This window comes from Neodiprion fabricii, chromosome 1 (genome assembly GCF_021155785.1).
Source record: "Neodiprion fabricii isolate iyNeoFabr1 chromosome 1, iyNeoFabr1.1, whole genome shotgun sequence".
Taxonomy (NCBI): Eukaryota; Metazoa; Arthropoda; class Insecta; order Hymenoptera; family Diprionidae; genus Neodiprion; species Neodiprion fabricii.
The window spans coordinates 30,144,799-30,168,963 of NC_060239.1; the positions used below are offsets into that span (position 1 = coordinate 30,144,799).

Sequence of the window (24,165 nt, forward strand, 5' to 3'; positions counted from 1 at the left end):
TCTAGCCTAGAGACTGTCTGTCTAATCCTTGAATATGAATCATTGCAAGATAGCAGCGGTCTCGTGCTTGGTATAAAGTGATAGAGCATTTATTGAATAAATAAATAAGACCTTGGTAAAATAAGGGGATAGGGGGATAAGGGTCCATTTTGGCAATAATATTCCAAGACAAGAGGTGCGAGAGCGTCAGCTGGGCATCGTCAGTCCGGGATTGTAAACTCAGGTCAAGTGCATCTCGTTGCTATATCGGCCATGACTCAACGTGCCCGGACAAGGCCATCCTAGCAATAGATCAGCGAAATAGTTTTCATCGTCATACTTTATAAATATACCAGAAAATTTAAAACGTAACATTTACATTGATAGAAATGGATTTCAGCGACGGGCAATCGAGGTCAAAAAAAACCTTTTTCGGATTCGAAGAAGTTTTTTCTTTTTATTGGAGAAAAATGAACGCGGACAGCTTTTCCTTGTTTTCAAGTATCTTAACCGATAGTGCATATCTTGCCTCGTTATTTCCATCTGTATTTACTTATTGTTGTATCTGGTAATGCGACTGCTATAATGGCATACACTTCTTGTTACACAAGGCGTAAGAGTAATGTCTTGTTAACTGATGCGTATATACGATATGTTTTGCGTAGAAAATCTTATATTAAAATATTTTTAAGTGTAAATAGTTGTAAGAAACATAGTTTATCTGATGAAACTGGAAATAGTTCTCACATTCATCTGCCGTTGCTACTGAAACACGAAATTTAGGCACGAAATGAATACATATATATTATGTACAAGTATAAGTAACATCGTGTACGGGCCTTTCCTGTTATGATATAGTGAATGATAATAATTAAAATAAGTACAGTATTTCAGCTGTTGTCGTCTCTTGGAACTGGTTTCAAACTGAAACGATCCCAAAGTTGTTTAATTCCTTTTATACAAAAGGCAGCCAAGAATAACCACGTTTTCCTCAATTACCTGCAATGTATAATATTTGCCATCGTTTCGAGTAACTGTTACCACCTATAATTAAAAATTAGCAATCACGATTTGCAGTGCCAGATTATCTTTCAATTGGACGGAATGAAAATATACTCGCAGAGTGACAATACTTTTTCATCGGGAAATATCCCGTGTACGTCATAACGCTCGCGATTCATATATACTACGTTGCGTTCTTCTATATATAGAGACTTCTGAAGAATACTCACAGCCGGGGTTGCCGCGAAGACGAGTTTACACCTTATATGATTATCAATGCGTAATAATCGAGAAACGGAAAATCCTTTGATGCCGTATTCAAATTTTCTTCACTACATCTCCAGCGGATCTCACGTCTTGTATCACAGAGTTCCAGCAACGTCCAATATCTTGAAGGCTTTTCAAAGACGCGCAAAGCGGATATGTTATATAGGATGACATTTTTAATATAATTATTTACGTTTTATTTCATCGAAAAAATCAAAAGTGGTCGCACCATTATACAGACCGGTTTTTTCACCTTCAGACAACTTTGGCCGATAACGTCGCGTCGGCTTAATCATCGCACATGCAGCTTCTTTCTCATTATACAGCCTGAAGCAGATTACACTATTTGGTTGTACTGGATGCACGTGGAAATTATTGTTAATTTTCAATTATTTATTTATTTATTTTCGAAACGTCTTAACTACACCTTTTGATTCGTGAATCGCATTACGCAGCAGTGACGGAATTTTTCTCGGAACTCTCTGTGCAGACTGATCTGAAACCAATGTGGATTTTTCAAAGTGGCGAACAGTGAGCGCACGCTAATTTCGAATCAAGAATATTTAAAACATAGTGTAGAAGCAGGTCTACTTTGAAAAAAAAAAAAATTAAAACCGGAAAAAGCCATTTTGCTGAATATTTCACTGCAGAATAATTAACCCCTTGAGTATCAGTGACGCATCTACGAGGAAATAAAAAGTCGTTCCTCTTTGCTCTATGACACATGTGTGCATCGCGAAAAAACATGTTTATGGGGCTTTTTAAGCCATCTGTACCTGCGCGGCTATGACCGTTACTATTTTTAATTTTATTCACCTTCTAGTATGTTGCAAGTAGGTCGTTCCGAAAAAAAAACACGCTTCGCAAAATATTTGATTCAAATAAAACAAGTTTTGTAGAAATCAACCAATTAGTGAAATCACTGTTAACTATAATTACCATTATTCAATTAATTAATAGTCTCCTTGAAAAAATAAAAATTTTGCGACCAGAGCGATGATGGGCGTGCTCTAAGTTTGGGGATATAAGTAAATCTCTTTACAAAGTTCAAGAGGTAGAAATGATCAGTAAAATGAGACAAATCTTCAGCGTAAGAATTTTGATTAGATCGTATTTTCTTTAAACTAAATTCACAGCCAATTCCGCTTTGAACGCAAAATTTTTACTTCCTCGTAAGGAATTTACGGTATAAATCTCAGCAGAATTAATTATAGCCATAAATAATGATTTCGATGACGGGGCTATTACTAAAAGAGACCATCTTTTTTCTCAATCAAAACTTTGCGAATCGCTGTTTTTGTCGTTTTTGTCCCAAATGTTCCATACATTCTTTATTTTTTCTTGGTTAATAAATTCGACTAATTTTACATTACATATTTCAACAAACTAAAGTAGCACACTATATTCACTCTGTTGCCTATCCGGGGTCAGTAACATTCAAAGAGTTAATGAATTCCCAGTAAAACCTGTTCATCAAAATAGAATTATTAATGGATCTCAAAATAAATAACTTCAAAGTCTGGATACCTTTCGACAAAACTTGGTAACGTGCACTCTCACTTTGTCACTCCAAAAATTTCTCGTTCAGATTTTTACATTTTATTTTGAGCCCAAGTTAGAAAATCCAACCGCCTCAACTTTGTGGAGAGGCGGAGTTTAGCTGTACGCTACGATCTTTGAAACATGAAGCAGCATTCAAATAAAACTGAACTATATTCTTTATCACTAACTTCTTATAAACCTAGTTTTATCGGTTTACAAACACCAACACCCCTAAATATGATAATTACCTCGTTCATGAAATGTTCAAGCGAAGTTGTGAACCTTCGAGGTATCATCCATTTTTAGTATTGGACAACGATAGCAATATTGTGTAAGTCACTTATGTAAGTGCATTCGGGTACGTTAATTGAAACGCTCGCTCCAAATAATATTCGCAGAAGCGATCTCTGGCTGTAAAGTTTACTCACCGCGCCCACCCTGGACCATCGTCACGTTTTTTTTTGTTTTTTTCTTGCACAAAAATTGTATGCAATGCATGAATATTGACTCATCGGTAATAGCTCCGTACGAGACACGCTTCGTGTTATCGTAACGCAGATTGCCAATCACTGTCACGGGACCTAACACTGCTGACACTCGGCATAACGCTGGACAGCATGCCACGAAACAGTCATGAAATGACCAGTAGCGTCATTCGTTTGACTTCTGACATATCGGGGGACACGATCGTCACGGCAATGACACATCTACGACATTATTTGTGAGCTTGCACCCTTCTTACTCAACCTCTGAGATCATGCTGAAGGTGACTGGTTCATTAAACTATATTTTATTTTTTCGTTTTTAGGAAGAGAGATGCTTATGCATCTTACAGATTAGTCCTTGTGTAGAGTATGTTGCATTAGTGAGAGGTGACAGTCTAGACTAATCGAAACTCAGGGTACACGTAATTTGCGGAAAATGTTCCAATGCAGCAAGTGAAGTCTGCTCCGGATATTGCAACGACTTGCGAAAGCAGAAACGTACGTCATTCGCATTCTCTGCATCCTGTACTTTCGCCGGGATTTGATGAGCTGGTGTATTATGGGGCTTTCACGGAAGTTACAGCTAAGAATAATGAAGAAAAATAATGGTGATGCCAATGACGTGCAGGTGGTTTTAATGTTAGGTCTCTTTATTCATCATTTGACGTTTATTTCGAGGAGCATATACACTTTTCTACGAACGCGCGTTCAAAGTGCGGATAGTCGCACTTGTTACTATTTATAGTGGTTCCGACACGTGCGGTCACATTATCCTACCGCATTTTACTTTTCTTCCTGTCCCAGTGTAGTTTCGACATGTTTACAAACGTCAATTCTTTCGGTGGTTGCGTAAGTTCTTGTTATCGGATTACGGAAAGTAATTATCTTTCAAACGATGCGCATAATTCTACGCAATGTCGGTACTGATGGAGATACTTTCTGTATCGAACTTCCGTTAGGAAGCTCAAGTTTTAAATCGGATGATCCAACACTTTAGATCTACACGTTGACTAATACTAACCGCACATCCATTCTGATTTGTAATATGGAATGTATGCTTGTTGCGTTAGGTCGACGCCAGTCGTTCACGGCGTAAGACTTTAGTCATGGTGGTCAGACCAAAAAGATATTTCCCCGTGTTTACGAGTAGCAATAATTAGTCATTACACCCAGATATCAATTTCCTGAATGCACATGTTCTGACACATGTGGCGCTCAGATACGGTTCACGATGTTTGAATTCATTAATTTTCGAAACGCAATGCCTGGACCCGGATGTCTGTAGGCTGTATTCAAGCAATACGTGACTATGATAACTATGCGGATGTTATTGTTGGATATAAACTTAATTCCCAATCCAATAACCGAGACAAAGCGCATCGCTCTCACCTAAGCCGGTGTAATAGACGGTCATTTCTGCAATGCACCATATACGCGAAACACTAGTAACAAGTTTCTTATCTTGACAGAAATTACCATTCGCATGTGCACCAAGGGATTAATGAATATATACTTATACTACGTAGAATATTGTGAAATACTCCGGGAAAAGAAAATCGTTAATTACAAGCGATCGATTAAGATTGACGAAATTACGATCAACGATTAGTCACCTGAAGAATCTTTACTGTGTTAGAGTAAAAAGAAGGCGAAACTATAGTCGGGCAAACCACAGCATTAAGCTGATCGCTAATCAATTATAATTATTTGCTCTTCTCCTAAACTACATTATGAATATGCGATTTCATATCCGAGAAGCGGTCGTACGAATAACAAGTCAGACAAAATACACAGCTCCGGTGTACTCAGATTATGGTATGGAGTTACTTAGGTGTATTTATACCCAAGCAAATCCCTAACGTGACATTTGCATATTAATTAGAAACTACATCTACTCGATGGATGCGAGCAAAAGAAGGTCAAAGACTTTTCTCAGCGTTGGTAGTTTACCGGGAATCAGGAGTTCCCAAGTTTATGCGTCGGGAATAAACATGTTAATCAAGAATGACTGAACGAAGCAAATAATCAAGGATGTCTCAATAAATTCGATATGTTACAATATGACGTCACCGAGGTTCATTACTGTATATTTATTTAATTATTTTGAAATTTATGGTAAATCTCTTCTCTGTAGTACGACTAGCTTAGCCGAATAATCATTAAAATGTGAGTTAGTCGATAAATTTCTGGCGCTCGTGTGATATTATAATTCACATTTTTACGTATTTGACAAATATGATATAAATTCACATTATTCGCTGTTAATTTATTGAAATGTAATACGAACGGACATCTTTCACTCGAAAGTATATGAAATACGCTTGCGGATAAAAGAAATCCCTTAAGCATAAGGAATTGCGTATCGTCACTTGCATCGTGTAATGAAAACATTATACATGCGTGTTCAATTTAGTGTTCACAATTTTGGGACGAATTTATCTGCATTTACATACGATGATTCACAAACTGCATGAATCACAGTGTAAAGGATGAACGGTTTGAAAAAATGTTAATTCCTTCATACAGAATTACATCAGTTTCCTTATCCACGCGAATTTTGTACCATTCTTTTTTTCTGGGCATACTTACTCGTATCACATATTTGCAGTAAATCGATATAGAAGGTAAAAAAGTGCCGAGAAATGTAAAGAATTTCACATTTTTCATCAGTTATGTCCAACCTTCGCGTGCATACTCGATTGAGAAGCCAAGATTCGACATTTATGTAAATTGTTGTAAATACGTTATGTACGGCGTTTGGAGCGTTCGTCGTTTATTAGATCGATCAACTACACAAATGTGTAATTAACGAACACTCGGAATATCGAAGAAAAACTTTCAACCATAATACGAAAGTTGAAAGACCGTCATTCTATTGCCCATCCTATAACGACACGTAGATACATACATACATGCATACGTAAATCTACAAAGTTGCGCAATCGGTCCATCCGCATTATTCACAAGCTGTGACAATATACGGTTGGGTAATTTACAGCCGCGTAAAGTAATGCAAGGTAGACGACATACGGATCAAACTATCGTTACACTTACGCATACCAGATACTGACGCAGAAACGGATGTGCGTATGCTACGTCTTTATTTCCTTTCCAGACTTCACCGTTAGTGCGTCTATAACGAACAACGCGTCGATTTTGTTGAAATCAAAAAACCCCTGCGATTTTCCTCTCCGCGTTCCATTGGCCCGATCGCACCTAACCGTGCCGCATATATACTTCGGCAGAGCCAAGATACGAATCATTTTACAGTGAGCTTGTGCGCGTGCAACACGCGCGGTAAAAGTGCTTCGAGTAACTGCGATACACAGTGTTCTGTACAATTGGTCGTTCATTTCTTTGACAGCCCACGTTCACAAGCTCCCAAATTTTTCTCCTACGCCCCGGTGTAGCACGACTACGGGATTTTGGATTATTGGATTACTTCTTATTGCCGTTGGATCTATACCACTTGTGAAAACGTGAAGTTTCGACCGATTCCCATACCGACATAGAAGCTGCAGATTTATAATAAGCGGACCGATTGTGCGTATTTGAAACTATTTTGGATTCGTGAAAGTATTGCGCTAACCTGCTACAAAATGCAGACTGGGTATTGGATAGTGATTGGGTTGTACCTTTTCACTTTGACAATTGAGGCAGAATCAATTTCGGAACTCGATATCAAATTAAAAGAACACATAAGTCGAACGGCCAGTTTTCCATGTGGAGTCCCACAACTCCGGTCCTACAAAATCAAAAACCATCTGACCGCCGGTGCCCTTAAAACGAGCGAAAACGTGTTTCCACCCTATACAGTGATTCACAGATGTGACTCGGGTACCGGTTGCTGCGGCAGCACAAAAATTTGTGCACCGAAAACGAAGACCGAGATATTGGTGGCAATTAAAGTGACCAACCAGATAAAGAAAATGGAGGAGACAATACGAATGTTGAAGGTAGAAAATCACACGTCGTGCGAATGCAGTTCGTCGCAAGTCGAGGTTCCACCTCCTGTAATGACATTGGAGCAGCAATAACCCGGGATCTTTTCCTGCTTACTGTAGGTATTATGAACACGCGTTTATGCAGCTGCTATTTGTTGGTGCGGGTAGATCTGCTCAGGAAGTGTTTCTTCAAGTTCGTCGAACACGAAAAAAGTTCTTCGTGCATGGCCATTCCAATGCATATCGGCGAACGTTGGCACATTTCTCCATCGTTTAGTTCACCACGGAAAACTGGATTATTTTTACGTATTTAAAATTTACTTAGCACTTAGCGAACCGCTTTATGTGTTATTTCATATTAACGTGACAGTGAATTATTTTTAAGAAACTCTGAATTATTTATGAACGAATGTTTTATATTCGCTGAAATCGAACGAATCTTAGTTTATTTTTTAATACTGGTATTATTTTCAATGCAAAGTTGCTAAGTTGAGGTAACATAGCTGTGAAATCGTGCGGAGGTCGTAACATATGTAGGCGCCACAACTTGTTGAGGAACGATGCCAAGTCTCGGAGTGGCCGGCATAATGGCATGTTCGCCGCATACATTTGATACAATTTAATGACCACCTGTTCAGCAATATATTGCTTGGGAAACTGTTCGTAGTATTATTATTTATCAACTCGCTCAACGAGGTACTGGGTACGCGATGCCAAACGCAAGATATAAAATACATTTCAACAGCTTGTGATATTAGAAAGATACTGATTAGAATGTAATAATTATAATTGTCGCAAGTGAGCGCTTATACTATTAATATGTAGTGTTTAAAGCTCTCGATTCGATTCCATCGAGGCTAGTACACGTGATTAGACAGATCCAAGAAATGTATTCGCCGCACATAAATTATTCGAAAGAGTGATTGGCTTCTTTTGCGCGATAATATTGCTGTAAAGATTATACATACGTGTAAATTCCATCCCAGTCACAATCTCGCTAATCGTGCTTCCACATACTTCCAATAGCTACTATACCATGCTATACGCCGACTTCTCGTATTTGCGAAACGCAAATACCAGACTGAAGCGGGCGAACACATCTCTTGAAACCAAGACTGACGAGTATTTATACATGTAATGTGAATCTATTCCTACGTCGCTCACGTTAGGTGAACGCATAGTTTAGAATATAGGTTTTTTTCCTGAAATATGTATTATAATCTTAAGCTTGAAATCTATAATTTATAGACATTATTTATAAACTAATTTATAAACGTTATTTATAATCTAATTTATCAAAGTTATTTATAGCATACAATTTATAAACCTTATTTACTATAGATAACAATTTATCAAGTACAGATGTACGTTTTTGCTAATGGATGGTATCAAACCGCCTAAGGTACTAAATTTTCTCGCAGCAAAACTGAATATGTATTATAGTATAGAGGATACAGATATTTCAATATTGAAGTTTATACTTATTTTATACACAAACGCAAGTTCGCGATGCAGGCATTGCGGCGATCATAGGTGAAAACCCAGATATATACATATATTTGTAGTAACGATTTCGAGGTCAACGTTTGTACTGTACATCAAGTACACAGATGTTTTAATCATAGGTGTGTAATAAGTTTTCCGTCATCTGATTTCATAACGATAGTAAATATTAGGCGAATATCGTTTCTTTGAGAATATATAATATGGCTTATGAAAATTAAAGCACCAAATATATTACAAAATTCAATTCTGACTATTATTGACCCTTTTTATGTGTTATCTGTCGAAAATTTAACTCCATTATCTGCAACGCACGCTGGTACAAGTCACAGTTATGTAATATAATTATTTTTTATTAGTAATGGAAGTATAAGTTTAAATATTTATATCATGCTCTTTTCGAATAATTTCAACCAGATATCAAGCTAGTGACGATGAAGCTGTTTCATATGAATGTACGAAGAAATGAGAATTTATCAGCAAAGTATGTGTTCAACCGATGACTTCTTCTCCCAAATTACGCGTCGAATCTTCATTTGGTTTTATTAATTTTCGTTATCCGTAACGTTCAATGTCCAACCTGAAATCAGACTTACTTAGCTCCGTACGCGCAAGAATATATTTGAAACGGCTTACAGTCAGTAGTGCCATCGTATCGACGCACTAATCTGTGAGGAGCACTGCTGAATGTGGTAATTGTTATCGAAAAGCTTCAACACTAACAATTGTAAGCAGTGTGTGCAATTGGTTCCGCGAACTGTAGGTATCGCTGCGCGGAAATCTGTGCTACGCAATTTGCGAAAGTGGTTACCTCATGCTAGGCCACAAGTCTCATCAAAAATCGCTTCAAGATCTTGGATTCCTTGGTACCTATCTCATCGACTCACAGCGTGACCTGGGGAACCCAATATTTTGAACGGTTTCCAAGATCGTGGACACAGGTCTTTATCTAAGCGTTGTATTTGAACTTTATTGTATATTTATGATTAGTACTTACATTTATTGTTAGTATTATCGTACTTTACAAATTTATATACGTTGAGTTTGTGAGATGAGGATTCTATAATCGAATCAATGGTAATTCTGGTCATCAGCGACAATGAAAGCAGGGATTTTCGATTTTTATTAAAACTTTTGTTTGTTTTGATATCAACGTGCATGGCGTGAAAAGTAAGACGACAATCAAATTATGAGAAAATTACTACTCTTGATTTAACATTCATCACGGCATTATTTCAGTAACAGCTGCAAGTGATAATACAAAGTAGGTAGAGAGTAGAGAGAGAAGGTATCTGAAGATGCTAGTGGAATTGAGCCTTGACTTCTCTATTACCCAGGTTTCAATTTCATAATCACTTTATCACAGTTAGTCTCATAATAGCATATTATTTATTGATTGAAAAATACACATATCGAAAGTACAGGTATATATTCCATAATATTCGTGGTATCGTTTCTCAATTATCAATACATGTTGCCAATTTTACTTTAATATCTGACAAATTTTGTCCCATAGTTCAAAACTATCTCGACCTTACCATAAGAGACAATACAATTCCTATAATCCAAGTATTCCGAATTATAGAATAACTTCATCAGTCAGCATTAATGATATAGAAACGGTTGAACGCAAGAGACGCGAGATAATTTTGCGATTAATATTATTAATCGACGGTCGTTCAATCGAATCTTTCGGAGAGCTATACGGAATGTGAATTATTTAAAGTTAATATTTTATTAACGAAAATCATAGAAGCATCTTGAACCATATGTGAACTGAAACCGTCACTTGACATATGTACATTTTTTCGTCGTCGCTTTTAAATGAGGTAAGATAATTTTTCCAATAACAATTCAAGCCGGGATTTCACTCTTACTCATCTATTTTCCGTTATTTTTACATTCGTCTGACCTAAGAAGGCAATTACTTCTTTATCAGAATCCTGTGATTATTTTTTCTCAGACGATGGAAGTTACATATCAACCACGGTATTATCTATAACTCCTGTATCAAGCATGAATGTATTATCGTGATACAACTGTCACGAATCTTCCTCAAATATCTTCATTTCTACTTTTCTGTTGCTCAGTTAATTTCTTAGTCAAATAAGTTATCTTATATGCACCATTTACTTAAAATACTCGTACTCAAGTTACAGTTTGGGTACAGATTCATAATCTAGCTCATGCAATACCGGCAATACATTCATATGCCGATAGATACTTGACTATCAAAATAATACGTTCTCTGAGCAAGGGATTAGCAGCCAAGAGTTATTACGTACACTTTTACAACTACTCGGTTTTTCCAGAGTATTTGTTAGACGATAGATTTTCACAAAGTATGATGACACCACTCCATCAATATTCCAAAGTAATACTAGACCACATTAAACTGCACGTCGTAATATGATGAATCTGGTTTTATCATAATATATGCATATATGTTAAGCAGCACCTACTAACTAGTGCTAGTACTATGTCTTAAAAGCGGGCATACGGAAATTTTCGCATACGCCGTCCTCTGGAACCTCGTGCTCTACCTTCGCTAACCCCACCTCTTGATTGTGGCCCTCCTCTTATTGGATTGTGCCCTACAATTAAAGAAAAGGTTGTGGTCTGTACTTTAAAAACGCAGCAGTTACCATTCAAAATATTGTGCGTAAAATATTACAGCAACAATAGCTGCCAAGAAATAGAAAAGTGAGAAGTATTTCACAGGAATATAATAAAAACTGGTTGTCCTGCAATTATATACATTTTTCGTTAATAGTACACTTGTTATGAAAGGGGACAAAACGTCGGTTACTGTTATATTGCGAGGATTTCATGCCAACATAGTATAGTGCAAGATTTATAATATTTTGATGTTACATCAATATTGATAATTACGTGTGAACATTATTAAATTATAGAATTTGTATTTTTGAAAATTCAGTTGGCCTTTTTTTTTGAATAGGGATCATTTTTCCAGTAATACGAAATTTATTATTGAGTAGATAAAAATGAAAATTCTATCCAAATTCTTGCAATAATAAATTGAATGTTTGAAATAATTATGGAAATATATATGGAAACAAACTTTCAACTGACCTCGACCAGACTGATTTTCCCAGATAATGGGTGTTGGCCGTTGTCCTCGAGACGAGCGGAATGGAGATCGGTTAGAACGACGTGCCGTAACTCTGTTATTGTTTGCTGCTGCAGCTAATGCCTTCTGTGAACGTGTGTTACATGACGGAGAGGCTTCAGCCTCCCGACCTTCATCTTCTACTTCTTCGGTACTAACTTCAGCACCTGCTGGTTCCGCCTCAACTTCTACTTCGGTAACCTCATCATCCCCTGCACTTGGACCACCCTCATCTTGTTTTTCACTTTCTGAAGTCACTACTTAATAAACAGACCGTACATAGTAGAATCATTCAAACTAACAGCTGCAAGTGAAACTGGTTCCATTTTTCAAAGCGGCTACATGTTATTAATGCAACCAATGCTTAGGAGGGAATGTATACTTGATATTATAAATATAGATGATTGGGAAAGTTTTAAACTTGACTATAATGGAAAAATAAAATTACCGTCAGCAGGTGTCAACTCAAGAGTTTCAGTCGTAACTTCTGCTTGGATCGCTTCTTGTTCTACTGTTACAATTCGAATACTAGGAATTGCTGATTCATCACTGGTGTCAGTTGTTGCTGTTATCGTAGCTGTGGCAACTCCAGATAGAGGGGCTTCTTGTTCTTCTGACTGCCCACTGCTTGTCTATAAAATTTGTAAGAACAGAAAGGAATACATTAATATTGTTACTTCTCTGTACACTAATTAAATTTCATGTATTCATGTAGAAAAAAATTTTTGTACCGAAGGTGGTACATCAGCAGCAGCTGGAGACACTTGTAACGGAGTAGTAGGCACGCTTCGTCCTGTTCCAGCATCTTCAAGTTGAGTCAGATCCATTCGTGTATCATCCATTCCTTCTTGTACTACTTGAGCGACCCCAGAGCCTGAGGAGCCAAAAATAGCTCTTGCTGGTCCAGTGGGAGTAGCTAATGTTGGTGTTGCTGTTGCAGTAACAGTAGGAGAAGGATCGCCAAAAGTAAACCGACCTTGCGGTACCTGGGGAGAGCTGACAGCTTCTCCAAACCCATCTCCTCGGCGAGGTACAAATAGCGTTGGGGTGCTTGGTACTATACTGTCGTCACCACCATCTTCATACCCCTGTTGAGGCTGTGATCACAAATCAAGATATCATTTCCCCACTTTGGTAATTGTTAATTTGCTTTTTCATAACATGTAAGTCAGAAGGCATACCAAGAGTAGATGTTGTTGCTGCTGTTGCCTTGGCATCGGAGCTACACCACGAGAGGATCTTGGTACAAACGGTAAAGGTGGCTCTCCAGTAGGACCAGCACTGCTGATGGCTTCTGACTGTTGTTGTTGCTGATTGTTAGTAGTTGCAGGTTGAACTTGTCGGGGTACTTCAACGCTAGTAGAGTCGTCCTCCATTATTATTTCTACTTCATTATTGTCCACTTCTCCTTCACCCTCAACTCCATATGGTAATTCTTCTTCCTCTTCCATTTCCTCGTATGTTTCATGGTCAAATTCTTCTTCCTCTTGAACCTGATGAGTTCCACCTCCCTCACCTTCGTCACAATCAACTACAACCACACACCCATCTTCTACTTCTTCATCTTGATCACGTTGGCTTGACGTAGGTACCTGTGGAGCAAGAAATAAAACGAGAGATTTAGCTATTAGTAATAAACGCTTAGTATTAACATTTTGGGTCATGAACAAACCTGATACTCGACGTCAGTGGCACTGGCAGTGGGTGCGGGTGTTATTTCTTGCTGCCTGCTTCGCTTATTTTTTGGGCTTGGACTTTGTTCTTGTTTTGTAGCCTCTACACCACCTTCGGCAACACTTGATCCGGATGCTGAGGTATCAAGACTTCTAGGACGTTTATGGCCGCTGGTACCTTGCGAAGTGCTCACTGATGGTGTTGAGCTGCTCGCTACTGTTTGTTGCTGATCACTAACACTGGCCACAGCTTGTTGCTGCTGCTGTTGTTGTTGCTGTTGTTGTTGCTGTTGTTGTTGCTGTTGTTGTTGCTGCTGCTGTTCGACTCTCGGACTAACCAACGCTACAGTTTGTTGCTGCTGTTGAGGTTGTTGTTGGCACTGCTGCTGCTGAAGGCTTAAAGGTTCTGCACTTTCTGGGTCTTCCCGCTGAGTGGATTCTGCTGGTTCGCTGAGTTGCGGCTGAACTGCTAGTTGCCGCAAATTGCTAGTGGTGGTCTGGGACGAACTGCTCGTACTGGCTGGTTGATAGTCAGAGTGACTGCTGGTAGGTGAGCTAGTTTCAGTAGTGTGAACAGCCTGTTGTTGTTGTTGCTGCTGTTGCTGTTGTTGTTGTTGTTGTTGTTGTTGTTGCTGTTGTTGTTGCTGCTGCTGCTGCTGCTGCTGCTGCTGCTGTTGTTGTTGTTGAGGTGCTACTAAAACAGGGGCTGCTACAGTTGTGCGTAAAACAGCTGCAGTCCTAGATTGTACCACAACGGTCATGGGACGAATGCTTGCGAGAGGAGTTTCCGAACGTGCTGACATGGGCTTAATGTTAGCTGTTGGTGGTTCATTTGCAACACTGACTCCACCAGTACTAGATGACAATTGTCTTTGCAATTGATTAACTCGTTGGAGAAGAGCTTCTTTTTCAGCATGCACTTCAGTCTTCTCATGTTCTAGACGTGAAATTCTTCCTTCCATTTGAGATTTTATGGCAGCTAGTCTCGCATCGTGTTCAGAAGTTTCGGATTCCCCTGAATTAGATTCAACTTTAGACTTTAAATCGTTCAATTCTTTTTCACAAACCTTTTTCGATTCTGTCAGTTGCATGATTCTCGTTCTCGCGCCTTTGAGTACTTGTTTTGCACGCTCTTCCTTTTCAACACTGGCCTTGTTTAATGTTTCCACTTCTTTTTTCAGGGCTTCTGTTTCATTTTGTACAGCCGTCAATTGGCGAGTCAGTTCCTCAGTACGAGTGGATAATTCAAGATTTGCCTGACGCAGCTCTTGCCTCCCCTCTTCCCTCAATTGATTTTCACGTTCCACATTTTGCACAGCTGTTCCAGTTGCTTGTAATTGTGTCTGTTTAGATTTCTCTTCCTCAAGCGTCTTAGTTAGTTCTTCAAATTGTGTCTTGTATTTCTTTGCAATTGTACGGATCTTCAATTCTTTATTTTTGGTATCATTCAGTACAACTTCTTTGTCTGTGAGTTCTTTACGCAGTACTGTTACTTCTTTCAATTTTGCAGCTGAGTTAGCAAGTGATTCGCTCAAGTCTTGATTAAGCTTTCGGATATCCTCTAAGCTCTTGGATAATTGTTCGCTCTGAGATTGAATCTGACGTTGCTGTTGGATCAGTTGTTCTTCAAGTTTGGATTTCTCGACCTTCAGTAAATTCAATTCATCCATTTGTTTTGCATGCGTTTCACGCTCAGAAGTCAGCAGTTTACTAAGATTTTCTCGTTCACTTTGCAAACGTCGCCAGTCCTCGGGACTTGCTTTATTGGCTCTTTCTACAAGAGCATTGGCTCGTTGACGCCATCTAGTAGCTTCTGCTTTGAGGCTGTTATTCTCTTGTACCAGCGCTTCAGTTTTAGATGTTAATTCTCGAACTTTGTCACGAAGTGGTACCACTTCGGCCGAAAGTGCTGTTACTTTTGTAGTCAGATCTGATACTTGAACCAGTAGACTATCTCGCTCTTCTCTAAGGATACGATTCGAATCCGTGATAGCATTGAGCGTTTCAACTTTGCGTAATAGTTCAGAATGCTTTGAAGTTGTTACAACATCAATTTCCGATTCTTCACGTTGTGAGCTGAGCAATGTCTCTGCTTCCTTCATTCGTTTCTCCAATGCCTGTTATTATTCGGACATGAGTTATTAATATTTCTATACTTTCAAATACTAGGAATTTTTTAATACTCTATGCTGTGACCAAATAAAAAAAAAAAAATGGAATGGAATCGTTAATACTTACCTCAGCCTGTGACTTGAGTCTTAAGTTTTCCGCTCTCAGAACGTCAAACTTTGCAACAGCCAAATCCTTTTCTCTTCTAAGATATTTCATTACTCTTAAGAGCTGTTCCGCTGATTTAGAATCATCTTCAAGTCCACTGAAGCTACGATTCATTGCTTCTAAACTGGTATCAGGGCTTACGGAGCAATTTGCGTTCAACTGTTGACTTTGGATAACAGCCGTACGATCACTTAGCTCTTGTATTTGATCATGCAACAAGGAGTTTTGTGCGTCCAAATCTTTCATTCTGACTTGTAACTCATGAACTTCCTCATTTAACCGTTGTTCTCTTTCATGCCAGGCAGCCTTTTCAATTTGTAGTGATTCAATTGCGGAGTCCCGTTCTTGGGTAAGATGAGAGATTTTCTCTGCTGCAGCACCTGATTCTTCTTTTAGTCGCGCAAGTGCCTGCAATAACAAAACAATGTTATTAATTACGAGACACAAATACACGGACATTCGGAATTAGAGTACAACATTTCGGACCGGAATGTATACAGAATATTTACCTGCAAGTCGGTGGAGTGTAGGAGCATTTCTCTAGCATATTTTTCTTCAGTTTCTTTGACAGCATTTGATGCAGCTTGTAGATCACTTTGAGCTGTAAGCAACTCTTGTCTCAATTCCCCAAGTTCTTCCAATTGTCTTTCAGCAATATTTAGCTTTCCACGTAATTCTGAGTCTGTTTCATGGCATCCTGATTTAAGACGACTAAGTTCGCCTTCTAAGTCTTGATTTTGCTGTTTAAGTGATGCTATTACAGCCTGCGTTTCCTGAAGATGTTGTTCAACTCCTTCCTTGTATTTGATTTGTTCCGCCGTCAACTCTCGGAGCTGGCTTTCAGAGCTTTCAGCTATATTACAATACTGTTGGCTGTGTTGGTGGGCTGCTTTCAACTGTTCTGAGAGTGATCTGACTTCTGCTTGACTACTTGTGAGTTGAATCTCAAGTTCCTTCAGTCGCTTGATCATATTTTCATCTCCTGTGAGAAAATTAACATATTTTTTGTACAATAACAGCATCACAATTCTTAAATTTCAAAATCAAAAATGACGTTGCGTAAATATTTACCAATCATGGGTTTGGCTATTGAATGTGCGTTAGCTTGTCTAAGTCTAGCACTAAAATCTTCAATACGTCGTACATCTTCAATGTGAACTTCGCGAGCAGCTTCAAGGTCCGCTCGTAATTTCTCGACCATCTCACGTTCTTCTGTGAGCCGTTGCTGTGAGGTAGCCAACTGGCGTTCTAAGTGAGATGCTAATTCACGAAATCGATCTTGTTCTTCTTGAAGTCTTCTACGTAAAGCTGCACACTCGCTAGTAGCGTCATCGAGACGCTGTTCTGCTCGTAATTGACCCTCTGCTTGAGAACGTTCCAAACTGGCTTTAATAGCTTCCACATCTGCTCGTAGCAATGCTTGCGTTTGTCTCTCTCTGTGCAATACCTCCCGCTCTTTTAACAGGCGTCCCTCTGAATCTCGCAATAATTGCCTTTCTTGTCGTAGGTTTTCTAATTGCACCTCAGCTCGTGACAGACGAGCTTGTGCATCTAAAGTTTCGTCTTTCAATATCATTATACTCTGTTCATGTTTTCCTGAAATAATTCAATCACTTAATATCGTTGACAAATTCATCAGTTTCAACTTATGATTAAGAATAATCGTAACTCCAAATTAAATGTAAAATAATGTAATATCCTGGCACATTCATTCATCAAATCATTATTGGTTCATACAAGGGTACATTTTCATACCAATTGTTGTATTGTAGTTACTGCATTTTTCCTCAAGAACTTTAATTTGGGATTTGTATGAGCTGACATTGGCCTGTAGAAGATGGAATCGCTCATTAGCAGAATCCAATTGCGATTTCAATCGGCAACTGCGTGCAGAACTGGCCTCTGCCTCTTTTCTCAATCTCTCAATTTCTTCACCTAACATTCGTTCATGCGCAACTCGTTCTTTTCTATATGTATCATACTCGTCACACAGTCGTTTTAGCTTAGATTCCAATTCAGCTATTTTTTTATCTTTTTCTTCTGTTTCTTTCTTCTTATTTTCTCTTTCATTTTCCTTTTGATCTACCTCCATTTCCACCTTCTCCTCGTCTGTAACAGACTCTCGGCGACTATTGGTTGAGGTCTGATTCAGACACTGCTGATACATATTCTTGTACATATCCCTTTGTCTTAACAAACCTTCAAGCATCTTTGATTGTCGGTCCTGCGCCGCTTGCATGTCAGATAGTTGTTCTACATACCTGAAATGAGACAATATTTACTTTCGTATACCATTAAATGGGTTCCTTACGTCAAATTACACAGTGGGGTGTAATACATCATTGACTTGCTGTGAAAGTAATGTACCTATCAAGTTTTTCTTTCATCTCCCCAGAATTAATTTCATCAGTTGCCTTTTCAATTTCTTCTTGTCTTGCAGATAATGTTCTGACAATTGATAACAATTTTTGATTGTTTTCCTGTAATTCTTCAATATCTCTAAAGGTAACCAACTTTTTGCTGATAATTTGAGAAGATGCTAGGTCGTCAGACTCCATTATTGTGGAAGAGAGGACTGTCGAACCTCCACGACTCTCCTGGACTTCTTTAAGAAGGAAACAGACCTGGAATTATGAAAAATAACTCTACTAACATGATCATACGACTGTACAGGTATTCCTATGAGATATTTGTCACAAGATAATTTTTTTTTTTTTTGTACTGAGTGTTTGAGACATAACAAATGTAAATGAAGAAATCTAAATTAAAATATATAGAAATACCTGTCTAGCAAGATCCGCAAGCTCTGTCTTTAGCCGTTTATTTTCCCGAACATGGTGGTTAGCAATGCGCGAAGCCTCATCTGCAGATTCTTGCAAACGATGATTTTCAGCAAGAAGGTCATCAAGACGCGAAGTGAGCATTGTAACATTGGCAACTGCGGCTTCGTAATCGTCACGCTGTTGTTGCAGTACCGGTGCCTTATCTTCAAGTTCACGGAGTATTATATTCATTTGTGACTTTAATCGCTCATTTTCTTCTTTCTCAATTGCCAGTTCGTTGGTAGCATCAACCAATTGGGTATAAATTTGGGTCAGGCTGGAGCCTTTTTTCAACAGCCTACTTGCTACTGCTGCTGTTGGAGCCAGTTGCTCCACTGCGTGGTCTAACATTTCTATGGAGCACATAGTAAATAATTAAGTCAAAACGTTCTTAGCATGCTTACCTTTAATATATCGTATGGATGTCTGGTAATTCATCGAGCAACTTTCATGGATTAAGCTGATCAAGAAAAAGTATTCAAAAGTATGATCTAAACGCAATTGTTTTCACATCTAGCCTTAAATTTGATGGAAATTAGATATCCAACTTTAAAACTATACCTTGTTTGGCATCCTTCAGTAAATCATTCGCTCGTTCCAGCTCTTTTACAAGCTCCTCGATTTTTTGTGACTTTTCAGCGACCTCTTCATCAATTCGTATTTGTAAATCATTGTGCTGTGTTTCAAGCACACCGTACTGCTCGGTGGCTTGTTCAAGCAGGGATTGTAGTTCTTTAACAGCTGAACTAAATTCTTCAGCCTTGGCATTAGCTTCATCTGCCATTCCCTTATACAGATCAGCTAGTCTAGTTTGAGCGTTAACTTCCTCACGATAAGAAGCATGCATTGAAAGCTCATGAGCTCTTTGTTCTTCTAATTTTTGTGCCATTTCATCACAGCGTTTGATGATGAGGGAATTTCCTTCGCGGAGTTTACTAATCTCATCATTAGCTATTCGCAGTTCTTCCTCACGCTGTGAAAGTTGGGTTTCTGTCAACAGTGATCTCTTGGATGATTCAGTACGAACATTTTGCAGTTCTCCAGTGCGCCTTGATAGCTCTTCTTCTAAATTGGCCATCTGTTGAGATAAAAGGGTTCGCTCTTTCTCCAGACGCTGTTCCCTGTGAATAAATGTATTTACAAATTTCCAACAAGGATTTATATTTCTCTGTTAAAATACTTGAAACCTATGGATAACTTGAGTTAACAAATACAATATCTACTGACTTGTAATCTAAAGACATCTCGCGACTGCGGATCTCTTCAGTGTCAGCCAGAGCCTGACATTTGGCAGTCACCGCTGTCTGCAGCTGAGTACTGAGCATTCGCAGCTCGGCATGTGTACGCTCAAGTTCTGCATCTCGACGTTCAACCTGTAGTTGTAATGCATCTCTTTCATCTGTGGCTACATCCCGTTGACGTCTCAGCTCTCCGTTATCCTTTTCTAATCTATATAAAATGGATCAGTAACAGAATACTAAAATTGGGATGCGAAATATCTATTGTTTCAAAGGAATTCGAAGTCTATTAATTTGTTAGGCAACTCGTTATAGCCATTTTCTTTCACAGAAAAAACAACATATGCACATATATGTACTACCTGGAATTTAAGAAATGAATTGCCTAATCGTACATTTCTTGAAATGTAAACCCAGAGCTAGGAAGAAGCACACTAAAGATATTTGTACCTTCTAAGTGATTCTTGTAATCTTGTTGCTTCAGACCTGGTTTCATCAACTTTCGTTTGAAGTTCATTTGTATATTTGTTGGCCAGTTCCAGTTTGCCTTTACATTCTTCAAAATCCAGTTTCTGCTCATTGTAATCCTTTTGTAGAGTCTCTAATTTTTGTTCTGGCAGATGAAGAAAGCAAAATTGGATGGTTAAAAAGACATCAGTGAACAGTTTGAAGGGAGTTTTGAAACGGTAAATATCGGAGGCAGAAAAGTAACGCTAATCTTACCGAGATTTTTTCTGGCAGTCTCAAAAACAGCTTTAGCAGTGATAAATTCTTCGAACCGTTCATCGAAATACGATTTCAACTTTTCGCTGACACCCTTTGGAATATGTGTAAGTTCTTCTTCATTCAATATGCTGCCTAGCACGTTGTGTGGGTTTTCTTCTATTGTTTCCATATCGTTTTCGCCGATAATTCACAAATTTTAATATGTATCCGCGTCTCTTTTTCGTACAGATTCTACAATCTTCACCGGCGTTTGCGGTTGTCGGTTGATTTGTGAAGAAAATGGTGCCAGAAATACAGATTTAGGATTATTACCAACTTAAAATCATCGGCCGTCACGGTAGCATAACGGTGGGTAAAAGTGAAAAGTAACGTTATTGGTTAGTTCGTTGAGAACAGGTCTGACATTGGTCGACTTCCGTAATTATGCAGCCAGTGCTACCGTGATTGCTGCAGTCTTAGACCATATACTACTGGAGTTAGCTACCCATGCCGTCAAACTCGCAAATACTATGGCCGTGGCGATGAGAGAGCGCGACATATATCACGTGTTACCCTGGATACTCCGTTTCTCTCACTCTGCATTTGATTGGCTGAGAGGAAACGCATTGGCCAACCAGGTTGTAAAGCGAGGGAGATAGGTAGTACATGGCATTGATAAACTATCTCACTCTCTCACTATACTTTCAGTCCACGCGAGGCTACCTTGAGTAGTATATGCTATAAGGCTGCAGTTCACAAACAACTGTATGTCGAAGTAAAGGAAAAGATCAATGCTAGATGAGCATAAGCTACTCAAAAGCTACTGATAACAGGATACCAATTTTGAGTTTCACTCGCTCTATCAGATTGTAGGGTAGCCCTTCCATAGCCTCATTCTGCACGGATTTTCATCGCTGACAGCAATTTTCAGGTTAGGTATACATATACGCAATCGGAATTATACATTCCCGGGTTTTTTCGAGTCTGGGTAAGCAGCGGGACATTGATGTCGCTGTCTGTCGTCCAGCCAACAGTTGGCATTCCCGATAAGTTCTGTTAGGGGTTCTGTGCTCCGAAAACTACCGACCACGTGGATTAATACGTTGTCAATTGCGCCGCAGGTAATGCGGAAAATGTTTTTAAATATGGATACACATGTCGGAATAAAATTGTTAATTCATCGCCAATGTTATCTTTAATGATACTTTATTAAATTCCAGCACTTTACAGTTGCATTTCATTTCTAATATTCCGAGCAGACTGCTTGTTTAACCTCGAATAATGTGTAACAGGATTGAAGTAGCGTGCTATTTTGTTTCGATTTTTCTACCTTGACGACTATTATTTAAAAATTGGTTATGTCGTTACAAGTTGATATGAATTATATGTAATTTCAGGTACCCTTCGGCTGTGTTGTTTCTTTGCTTGAAGATTATCCAACATGACTAGATTTACCAGAGCCAAGGGCTCCAAAGCATCCAATGAACGTGTGCCTGATGAGGCTACACCATGGAGTATAATGAAAATGCAGCTTGAAGACAGTCAAACTGCATCCAAAGCTGTCACGAAAAAGCCAAAAACTGCTACTGAGTTACTTGCAGAGAAGGATGACCGATTATATTATGATACGTTTGGGAATGTGAATCATGAATGGGCAGCATTTGACAACGTTCCAGAGTTACAATCCAAGAAAAATAAAATTGACAAATTACACGATATCAAAGGCAGCAAAAACAATAAAAATCAGAAGGCTGTTGAGGTACAGGGCTTAAATGATAACTCTTCTAAAGATCAAGTTTTTACAATTCCAGTGAAAATAAAAAACAAAAAGCAGAGTAACATTCAAGCTAGTAGTGATGAGATCGAAAATTCTAGTACTACTGGTCAAGTTAAACCAAAATCAGCTAAGAAAAAAAAACTTAATGTAACTGGAAACGAAACAGAAATGGCTGCAAAGATAACTGATATGTCAAAAAGTTCAGACATAAAGAACAAAGCTATCAATTCAACTCCTGGTGATACTCTGCTAGAGGCCAAGTCTAATTCTGTTGCGGTAGAAGACCTGTGTTCGAAATATAAGCAATGTAAGGAATGGAAAAAGAAATCCAAGAAAGCGAACCCTGATTCCGATATTGGTCAAGCGGCAATCGATTTGTTGCAGCAAAGTCAGAAAGCTGAGTTATTGAACAGTGATTGTGCAGTGAGAGATAGCATTACTAAAGCCCAGGAAGAAGGATGTTCAGAAAAGTTGAGTAAACGCCAAAAAAGAAATAAAAAAAAACAGAAGAAAATAACTAGCACCAATCTTGAGAACCAAAATCAAGCTACTACTGTAGACACACAGAAGAATCATAGTGCTGAAGGCTTTGATGTACAAGGAAATGAATGGAGTAATCAGGTCAAATTTGGAACACCAGCAGTCCATTGTTCACATAGGCCTACGTCTACTGAATGTGGAAATCAAATTGACCAATGTAACAATTCTGTTAAAAAAAATAAAGAATTGAGTAGAAAAAACGGTAATTTTGAAATACAAGCTAATAGTAGTAGTGAGGCTCACACTGAAAATTTCTTTTCTGATAATTCAAAAAGGGTTAACAATAATGCTCAGAGCTTAAAGGCCCAAAAAAGAAAAAATGGCAACAATGAGAAAGGAGAATATAAAAGACGCAAGCCTGATGAAGGTGTTGTTAATATGATGATTAATGGCAATGAAGTTCAAGTTGTTAAATACGATGGATTTCCTGTAAAAAAAGAAGATGCAGACCGACTGGAGCAACTTAAAAAAAACATGATTATCAAAGGTAAACCTGCATGGGCTAGATATGTGCAATAGGGGTTCACTACAACATATTTGAAAAATAATTTCTACTTTTATCTTTGCGTCAAATAGTTCCATGCTTATAAAAACTCTTGACAAAATTATTAAAATACAAACATATTTTGCTGTGGAAATATATTTAGAAATTCGAAATTAATTATTTTTACAGGTATTCCTCGCTCGGACATAAACATCGCAATGAAGTTGGAAAGGCGTAAAGCGGAAAAAGCCCTGGCACGTGAGCGAAAGCGAGTCTGTTTTCATTGTCGTAAGTCCGGTCATAATCTTTCAGATTGCCCTGAGCTCGGTCGTGACGAAGCTGGTACTGGAATTTGCTTTAAATGTGGATCTGCAGAACACACTCACTTTGAATGTAGAGTAGTTAAAGGTCAGGAATTTAGACACGCTAGCTGTTTCATTTGTCGAGAGCAAGGGCATATCGCTAAACAATGTCCAGATAATCCTAAGGGATTGTATCCTCAAGGAGGCAGTTGCATGATATGCGGCGATGTAACACACTTGAAAAAAGACTGTCCAGATCTTATCAAGGAAAAAGAGGAAGCCAATATTACTGCTGATAAAATTAAGAACAGTCAATTAGAATCGTTACAAGAAGATAATATTAATGAAAAAAAAGCAGATGATCAGAATAAGGTCAGATGTAAAATTGTTAAATTTTGATGTAAAAATAAATAATTAACTATTCAACATCTAATACGGAAGCCTTTACTAAGCGATAATTTCGAACAAATCATGTTTTCATGATACTTAATTACA

At 38.4% G+C, this 24,165-nt stretch overlaps 2 protein-coding genes and 1 long non-coding RNA gene across 7 annotated transcripts; 1 reads left to right on the forward strand and 2 right to left on the reverse strand.

The window, feature by feature from the left end:
- Positions 1–434: 434 nt before the first annotated feature.
- Positions 435–3,163, reverse strand: LOC124176517. Of its 2 annotated transcripts, XR_006869399.1 has the most exons (5): positions 3,039–3,163; positions 1,676–1,744; positions 1,478–1,575; positions 1,212–1,378; positions 435–978 (listed from the first exon to the last, which is right to left on the reverse strand). It is a non-coding gene; the product is annotated as an uncharacterized LOC124176517 (long non-coding RNA). The 2 variants fall into 2 exon arrangements; XR_006869398.1 differs by having other exon boundaries at positions 1,212–1,575.
- Positions 3,164–10,088: 6,925 nt separating this feature from the next.
- Positions 10,089–21,036, reverse strand: LOC124176457 (nucleoprotein TPR-like). Of its 3 annotated transcripts, XM_046557811.1 has the most exons (17): positions 20,586–21,036; positions 20,313–20,475; positions 19,852–20,073; positions 19,186–19,745; positions 18,586–18,977; positions 18,170–18,426; positions 17,558–18,063; positions 16,874–17,398; positions 16,312–16,784; positions 15,764–16,210; positions 14,164–15,642; positions 13,525–14,118; positions 13,034–13,444; positions 12,584–12,949; positions 12,301–12,484; positions 11,816–12,112; positions 10,089–11,316 (listed from the first exon to the last, which is right to left on the reverse strand). In XM_046557811.1, exons 1-17 carry the CDS (start codon positions 20,755–20,757, stop codon positions 11,207–11,209), a joined length of 7,158 nt encoding a protein of 2,385 aa, XP_046413767.1. In that variant the 5' UTR covers positions 20,758–21,036; the 3' UTR covers positions 10,089–11,206. The 3 variants fall into 3 exon arrangements, with proteins under 3 accessions (XP_046413767.1, XP_046413757.1, XP_046413747.1); XM_046557801.1 differs by having other exon boundaries at positions 11,816–12,109; positions 13,525–15,642; XM_046557791.1 differs by having other exon boundaries at positions 13,525–15,642.
- A 257-nt stretch (positions 21,037–21,293) lies between these two features.
- On the forward strand, positions 21,294–24,103 carry LOC124176479 (golgin IMH1-like). 2 transcript variants are annotated; one of them, XM_046557847.1, is made up of 3 exons: positions 21,294–21,498; positions 21,965–23,371; positions 23,558–24,103. In XM_046557847.1, the coding sequence occupies exons 2-3, from the start codon at positions 22,009–22,011 to the stop codon at positions 24,067–24,069; spliced, it is 1,875 nt and encodes a 624-aa protein (XP_046413803.1). In that variant the 5' UTR covers positions 21,294–21,498; positions 21,965–22,008; the 3' UTR covers positions 24,070–24,103. The 2 variants fall into 2 exon arrangements, with proteins under 2 accessions (XP_046413803.1, XP_046413792.1); XM_046557836.1 differs by lacking the exon at positions 21,294–21,498 and adding an exon at positions 21,517–21,688.
- The last annotated feature ends 62 nt before the right edge of the window (positions 24,104–24,165 follow it).

Excerpts from the sequence above, each read along its gene's own strand:
- LOC124176457 (XM_046557791.1), bottom strand. The coding sequence starts at position 20,757 with ATGGAAACAATAGAAGAAAACCCACACAACGTGCTAGGCAGCATATTG. Across the intron at positions 16,785-16,873 it reads AATAGCCAAACCCATGATTG|GAGATGAAAATATGATCAAG; the intron begins GTAAATATTTAC and ends ATTTTCTCACAG. Across the intron at positions 12,485-12,583 it reads CTGCTGATGTACCACCTTCG|ACAAGCAGTGGGCAGTCAGA; the intron begins GTACAAAAATTT and ends CAAATTTTATAG.
- LOC124176479 (XM_046557847.1), top strand. The coding sequence starts at position 22,009 with ATGACTAGATTTACCAGAGCCAAGGGCTCCAAAGCATCCAATGAACGT. Across the intron at positions 23,372-23,557 it reads AAAAAACATGATTATCAAAG|GTATTCCTCGCTCGGACATA; the intron begins GTAAACCTGCAT and ends TTATTTTTACAG.